We start from the raw sequence: 13,275 nt of genomic DNA on the forward strand, positions 1-13,275 counted from the left end.
CTTTATTTTATTTGCGACACATTGCACTGCTATACGGCATAAAGTGTACTACGCTGAGCTAAGGTCGATGAGAAAGCGAGTCTATCTTCACTGTCATACAACTTGAGAAATACATATGCAAGTATAATTTTACTGCTTAATCCCAACATTTTTAGAGTTTGAAATGGATATTATGATGAATTTCTAATTTTCAACATATCCTGGCCAAAACCATTGTCTTACACTCGTGTGTGCTTTCACTGCCCCTTCACTTCCACAGAGGGGAACTTCGTTTCTAACATGGCCAACCCTTTAAGAGGTGAGGTTATCAAGCTCTACAAAAATGTGAGTTTCCACTCGGACAGTGTGATTTGATCCCGGTGTTCTGCCAATCTTTGCTACCTGCCGAGGAATTCTACTTTGTGGTTCTGCGCATGCGCACAGTCGATTTTCAAAGCTTGATTGGCACGTCCATCATTTCTTGCACGATGTAAAAGTGATAATATGGGATGTCGAGTATTTGATCCTTCAAAATACACTACCCATGACATGAATTGCATTACACTTTGTGAACATTATACGATAAAGAGAGAAAAAAACAACAATTCTATCGCTTTATTTGATATTCATTCAGTCATTGGCCTTTATTTAACCAGGCAGTTCTTTTTTTTTAATTTAACATTTGCAAAAAGTACAATGATTACATATCTTAATATATCTTCACATTATGCAATGTCAAGTTTAATTATAACATATAAAAGAGTATAAATCAAATAAAATACAAAACAAAAAGCACAACACATTATAACCAGCCAGGGGGGATGTCCAGCCAGGTCATTAAGAACACGTTCTTATTTACAATGATGGCCTGGCAAGCGACAAGGACCACTTGGGGGGGAAAGGAAGTGGGTTTAGTGCAGGGGTCACCAATCCTGGTCCTGGAGGGCCGGTGTCCCTGCAGGTTTTACATGTTTCCCTGCTTCATTGCACCATGATACAAGTGACTGTGTCGTTAACAGAATTGTGCAGCCCTGGATGACAAGCTGATGACGATGATTAATTCGAATCAGGTGTGTTAAAGCAGAGAAACATCTAAAACATGCAGGACACCGGCCCTCAAGGACCAGGATTGGTGACCCCTGGTTTAGGGAGTAAAACACAGTAAAATTGTAGCTCTACAGAGGTAGAAAACCATTAGGGAGCATTTTTTGGCAAAGCAGCAGAAATTGGCAGAACACCGGGGCTGGGTGTTTGGTGTGACCCTCTCCTCGTGTCCTGCAGCTGCTGTACCTGGGACGGGAGTACCCGCAGGGAGCCGCGTACTTCCGAGGCCGCCTCAAGTCCGCCTTCATGAAGAACAGAGACGTGACGGACCCGGAGAAAGTCAAGCAGCTGCTGGCCAGAGGAGACTTCGTCATCAAGGAGCTGGAGGCGCTCTACTTCTTACGAAAATATAGGGCCATGAAGAAGAGGTATTATGAGCCCGAAAAGTAAAAACACACACAGACACAAGGAAAACAGTGGAGCGAAGTGTTATCATCAACGTGGAAATAATATTTGATTCATCAAATGAGACTTTCATGTGGATCTATTCACCCTGTTACCAACTACAGAAAACCTAACTTTTTTCAAATACGGTTTGCTTCCTGCCATCATTTCCTCCCCCAAAAAAGAGCCATAAGACCTGCTTTGAATCTTTGGTTCAAAGATTTTTATTCAAGTGCCAATAAACCTTTTGTCAGGTAATTTATTTAGTCTATTTTGTTATGCTCAGATGGTGATTGTTAGGATATGTACAGCTGCCTGGTCAGTATTATACTGGAAGGTGATGTTGAAACTGACTGAATGATGTCCAGTAAAACATGTATTTCAGTGTATATATTTGTAAATACATGGTCAAATAACTTGAAAGGCAACTGTACATGACTGTGTTTCAATGTACTACTGGACAAAAATAAATACGGTATGTACATGTTTTAATAATGAACAGTTTTTTTGTTTTTCTAAATTGTGACATCCCGTAATGTACAAACATTACTGGTCTGTCCAAAAGCCTGACACCCCCCTCCCTTCCCTGGAATACCCCCCTTGGCTTATCAAATTCTTCTGTAAAAAAAAAAAGGTTGTTGAAGGGAGTCACTACATACAAATCTTGTAGAGCACGTTAACTTCTTTGAACTACAGAAGCTAAATAACCAACGTCCTTGCCAGTTGCCACATAACGTGACAAGAAAAACATATTTACCATGTGGACTTGACTGTTTTTCTGCCTTAATTTACCATAAAATGGGAAAATAAAAGTTGATTTGTTTGAAAGGAATACTCAGGACGGTGTATGGCTCTAAAGGAACACATCAACATCTAACAACTTCCCAATAGCGAAGTATTGTAGAGGGAACACCGTGATGTGTTCGGTTCACTGCCCCACACACCGTCTGGACGCCAAAATGTGTTCTCCAGCTGAAGCCTGGTGGAAGTTAGTGAGATACAGCAGGGGAGTGACACTAGCATCCAAGTAAGTTTTCCAGAGAATGGCTTCATAAATAGAAAACCCACCTTTTAGGCTCAGTCAGAGCCCAGACCTTAATAACCCCACAGAGATGCTGTGACATGACCTCTCACAGATACCAAAGCAGGTTTGACCCAACCATTAAGGTCCACTAATGTTCTACTCCAACGCTGTGGATGTGATGGTTGTGTTCAGTAAAGTCAGGTGGAATTACAAACGTTCGTGTTATCAGCTTGATCACAGTGTGTTTGTCTATAATTGTGACTGAGGTGTAAATCACATCATGTTTCATGGCAAACTAATGCAAAAAAGCTTTGTTTCAAAAGTTCACACATGTTTCTGTGCCACTTTAAGGTAACAGTTCTCAACTAACAAAAGACAGGAAAAGTGCAGCAAAGGTTAACAATTTACAGAGTCACAGCATCGTCACATTTCTTCATTGACAGAAAAAGAACAGTCTTTTACAAAAAAAAGCTTTTCATTGCACAAAATTACTGAAGAAAACAGTTTTTAGTACACATAATGGCACAGTACTGATTTTAGTGAAGTCCATTTAGGCATCGTTGAAAGCAGGATTGGTGTTGCCAAACTTTCTCTCTTTATTCTTCATCTCAAGGGTCCAACTCCGTCTCTTGACCTAAACAAAGAACACAAATCAGGAACTTCCAGGTTTGTTGCATCATGTAACAGTCGTTTACTCCAGTGGTACTCACTCTGCCTTTGAATGACTTGATTAAGTGATAAAAAGTTGTGTCTTCTTTCATTAACATAAGCTTCGGATCCACTTTCAGCTTACAACCTCCTTAAATGTACGATACAACACAAGAGGAAGATAAAAAAGCTCATTAGAAAGCAGTAGGAGATCATGACATGATGTTCAAAGCACTGACTTGAGGAAAACTTGCCTGTTAATACGCTGACTATCAGCCCCACGATAATAGCTGTCACAGTTCCAAGTGGACTGAAGTAAAGGTAGGACAGAGAGTACCAGTCCTCCAGTACGGGTCTGGTGATGGGATCAAATGGTACATGAACACAAGGAGTCAGGATTTACCCATATTGAACAAACTGTTTTTCTTTATCAGTCTTCTGGTAGTACTTTTAGAACAATACGTAACTTGATACGCACCGCAGCTATTGCAAATATTATGCTGACGTATTATTCAGACGTAATTTCCATTATTGTCTGAAAAACTGAAGGCCAACAGTCTGTAATTATCCCTTAGACACTTACTGCCCCCAGATGTGGTCCGGGGCTGTCGTGGGGGAGCTCTGCTGTGTTGGGAGAGCAGTGGAGCTCCAGTTGAAGCCGCTCGTTGTTGTGAAGTTACAGCCGTCAGTGCTCAGCGGCAGAGGCCGGGTCATCTCAGGGGGAGGGGGGTAAATATGGGATCCGATGCTCACCCACAGTGACACAACCAGACCCGACAACAGACCTGACAACCCTCCCTGGGAGACATTTGTGACACGTTAAAGCTCCAAGCCAACGACACAATGGTGTGATTTCTAAGCATATGAGGGCCGATAGAGGAGCCCTACTCTAGAGAAAGATTCACTTACAATATCAATATTATTTTGCACATTGACCTGGCTGACTTAAAAATACTTACTTTAGAGTTGGCAAATGGACACAGGATTCCCAATGTGAACAAGCCGAGTAAAGGACCGCCTATGACCCCAAAAATGCTGATGGCTGCCTGAAAACGGGAAAGCACAGCTCTTCATCTGAAGTTAGAATTTGCATAGTAAACCATATACAAATGATTATGATGAACCAGTATAAACATGCTCTAAAATGGTTCTCAGTGACCTTTATTATCAGACCTATTCTACCTGCAAGATGCCCCCCATGAATGAAGCCACTCCAGCCATGCCAATGCATAAAACTCCATATAAAAAACCTGCAAAAAAAAGAGAGAAAAAGGCCACTTTTGTCCTGATTTTCTATCTTACAGCTCTAATTTTTAACAGACTGAGTGTGCATGGCTACGATCCACTCACTCATTGCTTTCGAGATCCAGGACAGCTGTTTCTCTGATAAGTTGGTATGTGGTCTAATGAGGTCTTCCACCGTCACTGCAGCCAGAGCGTTGATGCTGGAAGACACTGTGCTGGGGTTTCATTGGCCCCCAAAACAAGTCCAGAAAGGCATATTCAGTCAAAAAAAGCTGTCACTCAGATACCTTGCAAATACAGATAGCAGTCCCTCCACCAGACTAATAATCCCAGTAATAATGTTCGTGTTAAACAATAACCTTAAGGATCCACTATATGCTGCTGCAACAAACAGTCCAGGAAGGCCAGGATAGTCTCTCAAGATGTCCATCACCAGATACGGCATCAGCTGCAGACAAAAGTTACACCAGTTGGTTTGGACTCTCGTGACATTCCTTAACAAGTAAAATTTGCGCATGTACCAAATCATGCATTTATTGTTGGAAAAAATAAAACATTGGTTAGGTTTGTAGAACCCTTTAAATTAAAAACATAAAAAAAAAAAGAAAGGAAAGCCCACCTGGTCAGGAGCAGAGATAAATCCAGTGGTCCATGGGTCGCAGGTTTTGTAGACTGAGTAGAGGCACATTCCCGCGAACACTGAACACACCAAGATGAACCACAGACCCAACAAGTTGATGTACAAGGAGCTGGCAAAAAGAACGGAGGAAACAACGAATGGGGAGTTAAAATATACATCAGGTGTGAGTTACTTCATCACAAGTGCCCTGACTTACAGTCTGGCGTGAGTGATGCTCTTGCAGGAGATGTATCTCTGAACCTGCGCCTGGTTGATCCCATAGATGCTGGTCCAAATAAAAGTCCCTCCAATTGTTAAAGTCCAGAAAGTGTTCCTCCTCAGAGGGTTTGCATCAAAGCTGATGGAAAAGAAAAAGGAAGAAAGAAACTTTCTCATCAATTATCTGTCATCTGTCAGGTTGGCTAATTGATTTCAGAGGCTCTGTATCCTCTTATCCATATAAGTTCAGTTCAAAATATTTAATTGACGCAGTAGCATAAGGGCGTCTTAAAGCAACACAACGGAACTTTCAGCTTTTGAGTTTGGCGGCATCTTTTGGACAAAAGTGGTAGTGTTTTACCAGAAAGAACACTACATTTCCCATGAGCACCAGCGCGTACTGCCGGAAAGATCCTGTCCCGTCGCGTGCATTTGTTTTGAGCGAATGAAGACGGGACGGACTTTTCTGTTTCACCAAGTGAACAGACGGAACGCAAAAAAAAAGATGTTAAACTGAAAGGAACTGGAATTTACCGGGATACCTTAAACAAGGAAGCCAGGGAGCGGTATATGGAGAAAAGAATTATTATTAACGGTTTGCATCAATATGAAATCCCTACTAAAGAATGGAGCTCCTCGTCGGAGCTCCACTCTTTAGAAAGGATTTACTGCTGCAGTTCTGCAGAACCACCGTCTCCGGCTACCTTGTTTAGGAGTGTTTGGCAGCTGCTTTGGTAAATGTTTGACTCGCCATGTTTTTCAATAAATTTGTATAATAGTACAACATACAGTACATGTTTTGTATCCCTCTTACTTCTCTTTTCTTTTTTTTTGACTGCTATATTATGCTGAAGAGGCTCCGAGGCGTGAGCAATATTTTTGTTTTCCTCGTGAGATTATTTTTTTCCTCTGCAGCTACAAATAAGAGTTCATATTTTTTCCTCAACAAACTAGTTTTATCTGAAGATTGGGGTTAATCGCACCGCAGAGAGCTGGCAACTGCGTTTAGCTGGAGAAGTGGGGAATAACAACCGTGTTTTGATCCGACCTGGTCTGTGTGAGTGTTTGTGGTACTGTGTGGAAGGTTTGGTCGTTACAGCCGCGATCCAACCGAGCCGACGACTCTTTTACTCTTTTACTTTGTTATCAGATACTTGGCCGGCCTCCGTGGTTCTGCCTCCAAGCAGGAAAGCGGTGAAAAGTTAAACCATTAGCGATCTTTTCCCCACGTCTGTTGTGTGTGGAGCTGCTGCAGCTACAACACAGTAACGGGTTACCAGCTTCTGCTGAGCTCTCGCTCCAAGCCCCGCCCATTTTCGTCTCGACTACGAATCGGGAAGGAAGGGGAAGTGACGTATGCCGTAAAGCAGTCAAAGACGTAAAAATGTGTAGTTTTTTAGTGTGGCAGGGTTCCTACCATGCTCCTCAAAGTTACATAGTGCCAGTGAAGGCGATACAGACCCCCTCAGACCATGACAGAGGTTCATTAAACCTGTTGGAAGTTGATGTACCATCACAATGACTCTGGAAATATGATATTAAGGTGGAAAAGTTACATTGTGCCGCTTTAACAACATCAAACAATGTTTATGAAACAGTCAAATTTGTTGTTAAGATCAAATGAAATCTAAGAAAAAATAAGTAAAGACAGTCTGACGAGGAGTTACAGGGACAAGTAGCAGCCACGTTCTGCTGATCGAAATGCTCTTGTTAAATTGATGATCAGCCAGTGTGAGGGTCTGGACCACACAGCTGTGTGTTAACACTGTCCCAAAGAGGAAAGATATCAGCAATGACCTTAGCAAAACATTTGTGGCTGCTTATAAATCCTCAGAAACCCATGAGTCTCGTACACTATAAACAACGTGTCAGCTCACCTGGCTGGGCAGGTGTCCCATGTATGGAGGCTAAAGTCCTCATGCAACTAGCCCAGGTTCTAGCCCAGGTTCTAGTTCTGAGCAGTGACTGTTTGCAGCATGTCTCACTACTATCAGTAAAGGCTAGTGGAGAAACGAAAATGTGGAAGCATTGCCTAAATGTCCAAAGTTACTTCTGAAAAACACCCTGCAGGAGTTCTTGACCAATTTCTATAAAACAGACAAAGAGTAAATATTTTACCATAACATGACCACTATGTCTGATGAAAGCCTCAAACCAGCTTGAATTTCAGCCACAGGACATCGGTGCCTTACAGTCAACTCTGTATACCAGATTATTCTAGTTTCAAATGTGAGGACATCCGTCTGACAGCTAAAGCTTGGCTCAAAATATTTCATGCAACTGAACGATGATTACAAACACCTGAAAATTTACAATAGAAAGGATGTATCAGGAAAAGTATAGCAGAGTTCAGAACTCAATCTGACTGAAATGCTTTCGCAGGACTTCGAGAAAGCTGCACATAAAGACTGTCCATAAAACTAAGAAGCTGAATCGACTTTAGAAAAGAGATGTTTTGAGTCGGCTAAAATTTCTACATGACGTTGGGAAAAACTGATGACTTGGATCAGGCTTGAATCAAAGATCTTGATTCCTTGAGACGGTGAAATTAAATGAGGGAAGAGAAGATAAAATCCAGATCAAATTTGTGCTCAAATGTCACATAATAAAGGTGTGACACCTCGTGACCATTATTTGATTATGTCTCAGCCGTAATATACCTGTACATGATAGCTGACATAACAGAATTTGCTGCCACTAGGTCAGGCTCCTTAATTAAGTCATTCAACGTAGTGCTCTCTTTCATACTCACTCCCAATAGTTGAGTCTTCCTCCATCTTGTGAGTCTGAAATGATGGCGCTGAATCCGCCTTGTACGACCACAGCGCGGACAATGACAGCCAGGAAACCTGCAACCATGACACCAAGCTGGGGGCGGGGGGAATCCATAAATATAGGCTCCTTATTGAAGCTGCTCTGCTCTTTATTGTTAAAGTTTGACTCATGCATGGACTTTTCAGGGTTTGTTCTTCTCTTTTTGAATAAGAGATTGGTTCTTTGTTGTGGTGTCCAACAGTTTCTCATATACAGTATGAGACGTTGAGAGAAGCTTGCAAGTTTTGCACCAACCTCACTTAGTGGTATTTCTAATTTAGGCACCTACCTGAATCACATCTGTCCACACCACCGCCTTCAGACCGCCCTGCAACAACGTAAACCACAATCAGATGTGTGTTTCTGACGAAAAACACTTATCTCTATCTATTGATCTAAATGTCACGTTGCACACATCACGTCTTGTCCATACCATTGTGCAGTAAAAGGTACAGACCACTCCTGTGGAAATGATGGCCCCCCACAGATCCATGCCCGTCACTGCAGAGAGGGGGAGGGTCCAAACTGTGGTCAGTCAACTGAAACCAAGCAGCTCTAAGTGTCCTGATGTGGGACTGATTCATGAATGTGACCACTGAGGACTGACACTGCTTTACCTTGGTTTAGAGCCAGCGCTGGAGCATAGATGACGATTCCAGTGTAGAGGATCTGGGTAGAAATAACAGGAATGTTTAAACAGGTGATGGATTTGAGGTTTTGTCTGGGTAATTATGTGTTGACTGGCCTCTTACTCACTGTCTGAACAATGAAGAATGCGGTTCCCAGCAGACGGGTCGCTCTGTTGAAACGCAGCTCCAGGTACTTGATACAGACGTGGCACAGGTATAATAAATCATTATGAGTCTGTATGTTTCTGGCTTCATAATTCCAGTAGTTACATTATCTCATCATCATGCTAAGAGCACACTACAGAAGTACTGTTGTTAACAGTAGTTTATGTTTTTCATGTTAAAGTATCAGTTTCAATTTCATTTAATTATGTTCATAAAGTGTCATTTAGCTCTTGTGGTCCTCCCTCTCTAAACCAAAGTAACTTTAGGCTCCTGTTCTAGTCACCTCTCGCCACAGCTGCCTACAACTTTATGGCACTATGTCACACATCAACGACAAAACTGTCTCTCAGAGCTGCAGTTAACATCAGAGCAGAGACGTGGAGACACTCGTGCAGGTAATGATGGGAGACGAAACAAGAGAGGGACTCAGCGAGAGAACAAATGTGTAAATTATGGACAGTGTGCCAAAAGCTGCATCCTGTAATTAATAAAATATTATTTAAAAAAAGTTCCAATTTTGTCATTAACCGTTTTCTAATTAATATTTTTGTATCTCTATGAATGCTTTGGGTAATTTTGTATTTTTTTTAGATTTCTTTTACTATTTCCTTTACTATATATATATATATATATATATATATATATATATATATATATATATATATATATATATATATATATATATATATATATAGTAAAGTAATATATATATATATATATATACATGTACCGTATATATATATATATGTATATATACACACATATGTATATATGTATATGTATGTATATGTACACCTATTTGCAACTCACTGGGGTCAAACAAACAAAAAAAAACACTTGATTGGAGTCAAATTCATGAGTAACTGGTAACATCAATACATACTTTTGGATACAAGTGTGAATATGTTTGTGGGAGGATTTATTATTGGTGCAAGCTGGGATGTTTTCCTAATCCTAACTGGGAGTTTTATGGTAGCTACAGCTAACCAACAAAAACAAATCAAACAGCTTAAAAACTAAAACAAAACAAGTCATTACAAATACTAAGTTTATCACAAAACCGGTTACACATGTAGTAATAGATGAAAGTGAGGTGAGATCTCAACTGCAAATACTGTTGGACTTTTTTGCACATTAAACTAACTATTTTATGATAATTTCACAGAATGCAATACTTTTACAAAGTTTATAATTATCTTTAAGTTTTGAACATGAATAAACAATAATTCATATCCCAAATCACAAGTGAGCTTCAATGTTTTCGTTTTTTTTCAGCCATATTAACACCTGTGTATTACCACTGTTATGAAGTCAGTGAGTTTAATTCTTGAGCCTTGTGAATGACAGGCAAACACACTAACTCGTGGACAATAACTGGATATAACAACCGTGAAACTGACCTCATATGTGCTGGTGATGGCCAGCTTGTAGAAAACTGGGAGAAAGACCTCCGAGGTCACCAGCATCGTCATTAAATAGGCGATGGCATAAAATACAATGATGGCTCCGTAGCGGTATACCTATGGACGGATTGTCTGAATCAGTGTAACAGTGGCTTCCAAAGGTTTCTTAGAGATAAGGCAGAAAAAAGGGAAAGTTATTGTGTTTGCTTCCATGTCTGTCCAGGTGGAGCTGCCTTACCTCTGCTGGGTTAGACAGCACCGTGATGGCTGACATGAAGCTGGCGGTCAGGGACAGGGATACAGGCAGGGCCGTCATTCTCCGGCCCCCCGTCAGGAATTCCCCAGAGCTTCTCAGTCTCCTGTCAGTCCAGGCGTAATAGATCCCCACGGCAGCAGACACCATGAGCATGGCAGCAAACACCACATAATCTGCTACCACAAAGGAGCCGACTAACAGAGAGTCCCTTGACATTTTTGAAAGCTATTCAAAATTTGAATTAAATAGCTAAAATTCAATAATAAAAAATCAAAAAAAATACAAAAGTTATTGTGATAACTCTGTTTCAAACTGCTTAATGTGTTTTCTGATGAAAAACAAACACTCCTCTGTGAATAAATGCAGGTCCTGGCACATTACCTGCTCACTCAACACTGAGCTGAGGAGCAGGACCACAGACCGAAACCTTTTATATGTGTGTGTGTGTGTGTGTGTGTGTGTGTGTGTGTGTGTGTGTGTGTGTGTGTGTGTGTGTGTGTGTGTGTGTGTGTGTGTGTGTGTGTGTGTGTGTGTGTGTGTGTGTGTGTGTGTGTGTGTGTGTGTGTGTGTGTGTGTGTGTGTGTGAAGGGAAAGGACACAAGGAGTTCCAGGAAAAACGCACATGAAGGGAGGGGCTCAGAAATATTTGTGATATCAGCTTTTGTTCCGTAAACCCTTATTCATATAATTACGACATTTCTGCAACATATTTTGCATGTTTTTGCAGACACTTCTGAATAAAAAATGTGCTTTAAAAAAAGTGTATTTTCAAACACCTGACATGTCTAAGTCAAAGCTACTTGTCCCTTCATCCCCATCTTTCCTGGGGTGCATCTCAAGTAGCTTTAAGGGATGTTTCAATAATAAATACTGACATAAATTACTCTCCTGGGCCCTTGGAGTGCCATATAAAAGTCAGTGTTTGACTACGTAGCCTGAGGTAGGTGGTGGACGTTTTTACTGTACACTAATCTAGATTATTGGTTTTAATTTTATTCTCAAACATCTTTTTCATTTTTCTCCTCTGCGGCTTCAGCTACAGACAGTTGGCACAGAGGTTTTAGGTGCAGTTCAGTCATTCAGCAGACGGGAATGCTGAAGTAATGTAACAGCCAGCTGGAGTTCAATAACACTTTATTGATCCCTGAGGGAAAATAATAGTGTTGCTGTAGAAAGTTATCAGTCAATAAGTATTATAACATTACTGTAGGCTCCTGATCAAGAATCAGCTCCTGTTAAGATTTGATGAAATTGCTTAAAGGTTTTTTTACGTGTTCTAACTACATGAGTATTTTAATAGAAAAATGACTATTTAGCAGGTAACTTAGTAAGCTTTTCTTGTTCAAGGTCTAGGCTTTAAGGTTTCGCAATTGTATGTGTGACCTTTCTCCTAGTGAACTTTTTCTCTGTGCTGCAGCGTGTGCTGGGACCTGAGAAACATCCCTGTTGGGGGTGCTGGGTGGTTGGTGGGGGACTGGACTTGTATGGTTGTGGGTGTATATGTGTATATATGTATGTGGAAACGCGTGTGTGTATATGCTGTAATGTGTGTAGAAATATCTCTGAGTAAGAATGCTTCAATTGAATAAGATGTACACGGGTGGATATAAATTCACATTGTAAATAATGTATGCTTTTACGTATAGATGAACACAGGTGCTCAGGGTAAATAACTAAGGTGATTAATATTCGGGTATTCCACAATTTATATTTATAAAATTCTTACTATTAACTTGTGCAACCTTTAACTATGTCAATGTTTTTTATTTTCTTTCATATTTAAAAACGAGGGTCCAACTGAAAAAAATTGTATTGAGTTCAAGGGGTAGGAGTTCATAAGTTTTTTACTTCTTTCTACTCCTTTTACGAGCATTGGTTTATTGTTCTGCTGTTTTATTTGTTTATTTTCTTTTTTTGTGCTTATCTTCGTAATAAAAGATATCAAATCAAAACAAATAGTTGCATTTGATTATTATTTTACATCATACTACAGACAATCACTAATATAAACAGGGCTTTCCCGTAAAATCAAAGAGTGGATAGCAACCTTTTTGTGAGATCAGGTAGATAGATAATCTTACCTGATATAAAGTGGGAGCTGCAGACTGTTCAGTACTACTTATACTGTAATAGTAGGCTACTCTCTGTTTCCTGTGCAGCAGATAACACAGTTATTATAAGAGAGATTATACCAAATCTTGGCAATTCACCAAGTTAACTGATTAAACTGAGTCTATGAATCGAAGACTAGGAATGTTGAGGTCTGTGGGTGATGCAGGACTGCTGAATCTTGTAAAACAATGTAACTTTTCTGAGGATTTGCAGTGTTAAAGCAGTTTGTCATATTTATACTATTTTCACCCAAAGTTTAAAACAAAAAAGCTTCAGTATATCGTGTAGTACTCCAAGGTTTGCCTGCTGTCACTGGACTGCCAGGCTTTCAGCAGTAATTTTCACAACAAAGATTCAAGTTGACACTTGTTAAAAACAATTCCCCCTTCTCTGCGGTGTATTTCCAACCTGAAAGTATATCGTATATGTTTGAGTTTAGTAAGCAAACCTATTTTGTATTTTTTCCGCCGAAAACGAACTTATCAGCCAAAAGGATGGCAGCCTCAAACAAAGCCGGAAGTCAACAGAGGTTAACTATCACGCCTGTTCGTTCGTCTTTGCAAACAAAGCCGGAAGTTAACAGGCGTTAACTATCTGCCTGTTCGTTCTTCTTTGCTCGCCTTCGTCCACCACGCGGAGGATTCTTTTTCCCAGAATGCACTGTTCAGCATGGC

At 40.5% G+C, this 13,275-nt stretch overlaps 2 protein-coding genes across 2 annotated transcripts; one reads left to right on the top strand and one right to left on the bottom strand.

Moving 5' to 3' along the window:
- The first annotated feature begins 39 nt into the window (after window positions 1-39).
- Window positions 40-1,966, top strand: lyrm5a (LYR motif containing 5a). The gene is made up of 3 exons (XM_061714375.1): window positions 40-117; window positions 260-324; window positions 1,261-1,966. The coding sequence occupies exons 2-3, from the start codon at window positions 280-282 to the stop codon at window positions 1,471-1,473; spliced, it is 258 nt and encodes an 85-aa protein (XP_061570359.1). The 5' UTR covers window positions 40-117; window positions 260-279; the 3' UTR covers window positions 1,474-1,966.
- Window positions 1,967-2,815: 849 nt separating this feature from the next.
- On the bottom strand, window positions 2,816-10,705 carry slc5a8 (solute carrier family 5 member 8). Its single transcript, XM_061714608.1, is given in 18 exon segments — window positions 2,816-2,856; window positions 3,023-3,125; window positions 3,202-3,290; window positions 3,394-3,494; window positions 3,717-3,937; window positions 4,099-4,185; window positions 4,322-4,389; window positions 4,490-4,599; window positions 4,744-4,832; window positions 5,004-5,133; window positions 5,221-5,361; window positions 7,975-8,090; window positions 8,326-8,364; window positions 8,470-8,537; window positions 8,654-8,705; window positions 8,793-8,858; window positions 10,231-10,350; window positions 10,472-10,705. Coding segments are annotated over 18 exon segments (1,875 nt in total).
- Window positions 10,706-13,275: the final 2,570 nt, after the last annotated feature.

The sequence above is a fragment of the Cololabis saira genome, chromosome 23 (assembly GCF_033807715.1).
Source record: "Cololabis saira isolate AMF1-May2022 chromosome 23, fColSai1.1, whole genome shotgun sequence".
NCBI classification, from domain to species: Eukaryota; Metazoa; Chordata; class Actinopteri; order Beloniformes; family Belonidae; genus Cololabis; species Cololabis saira.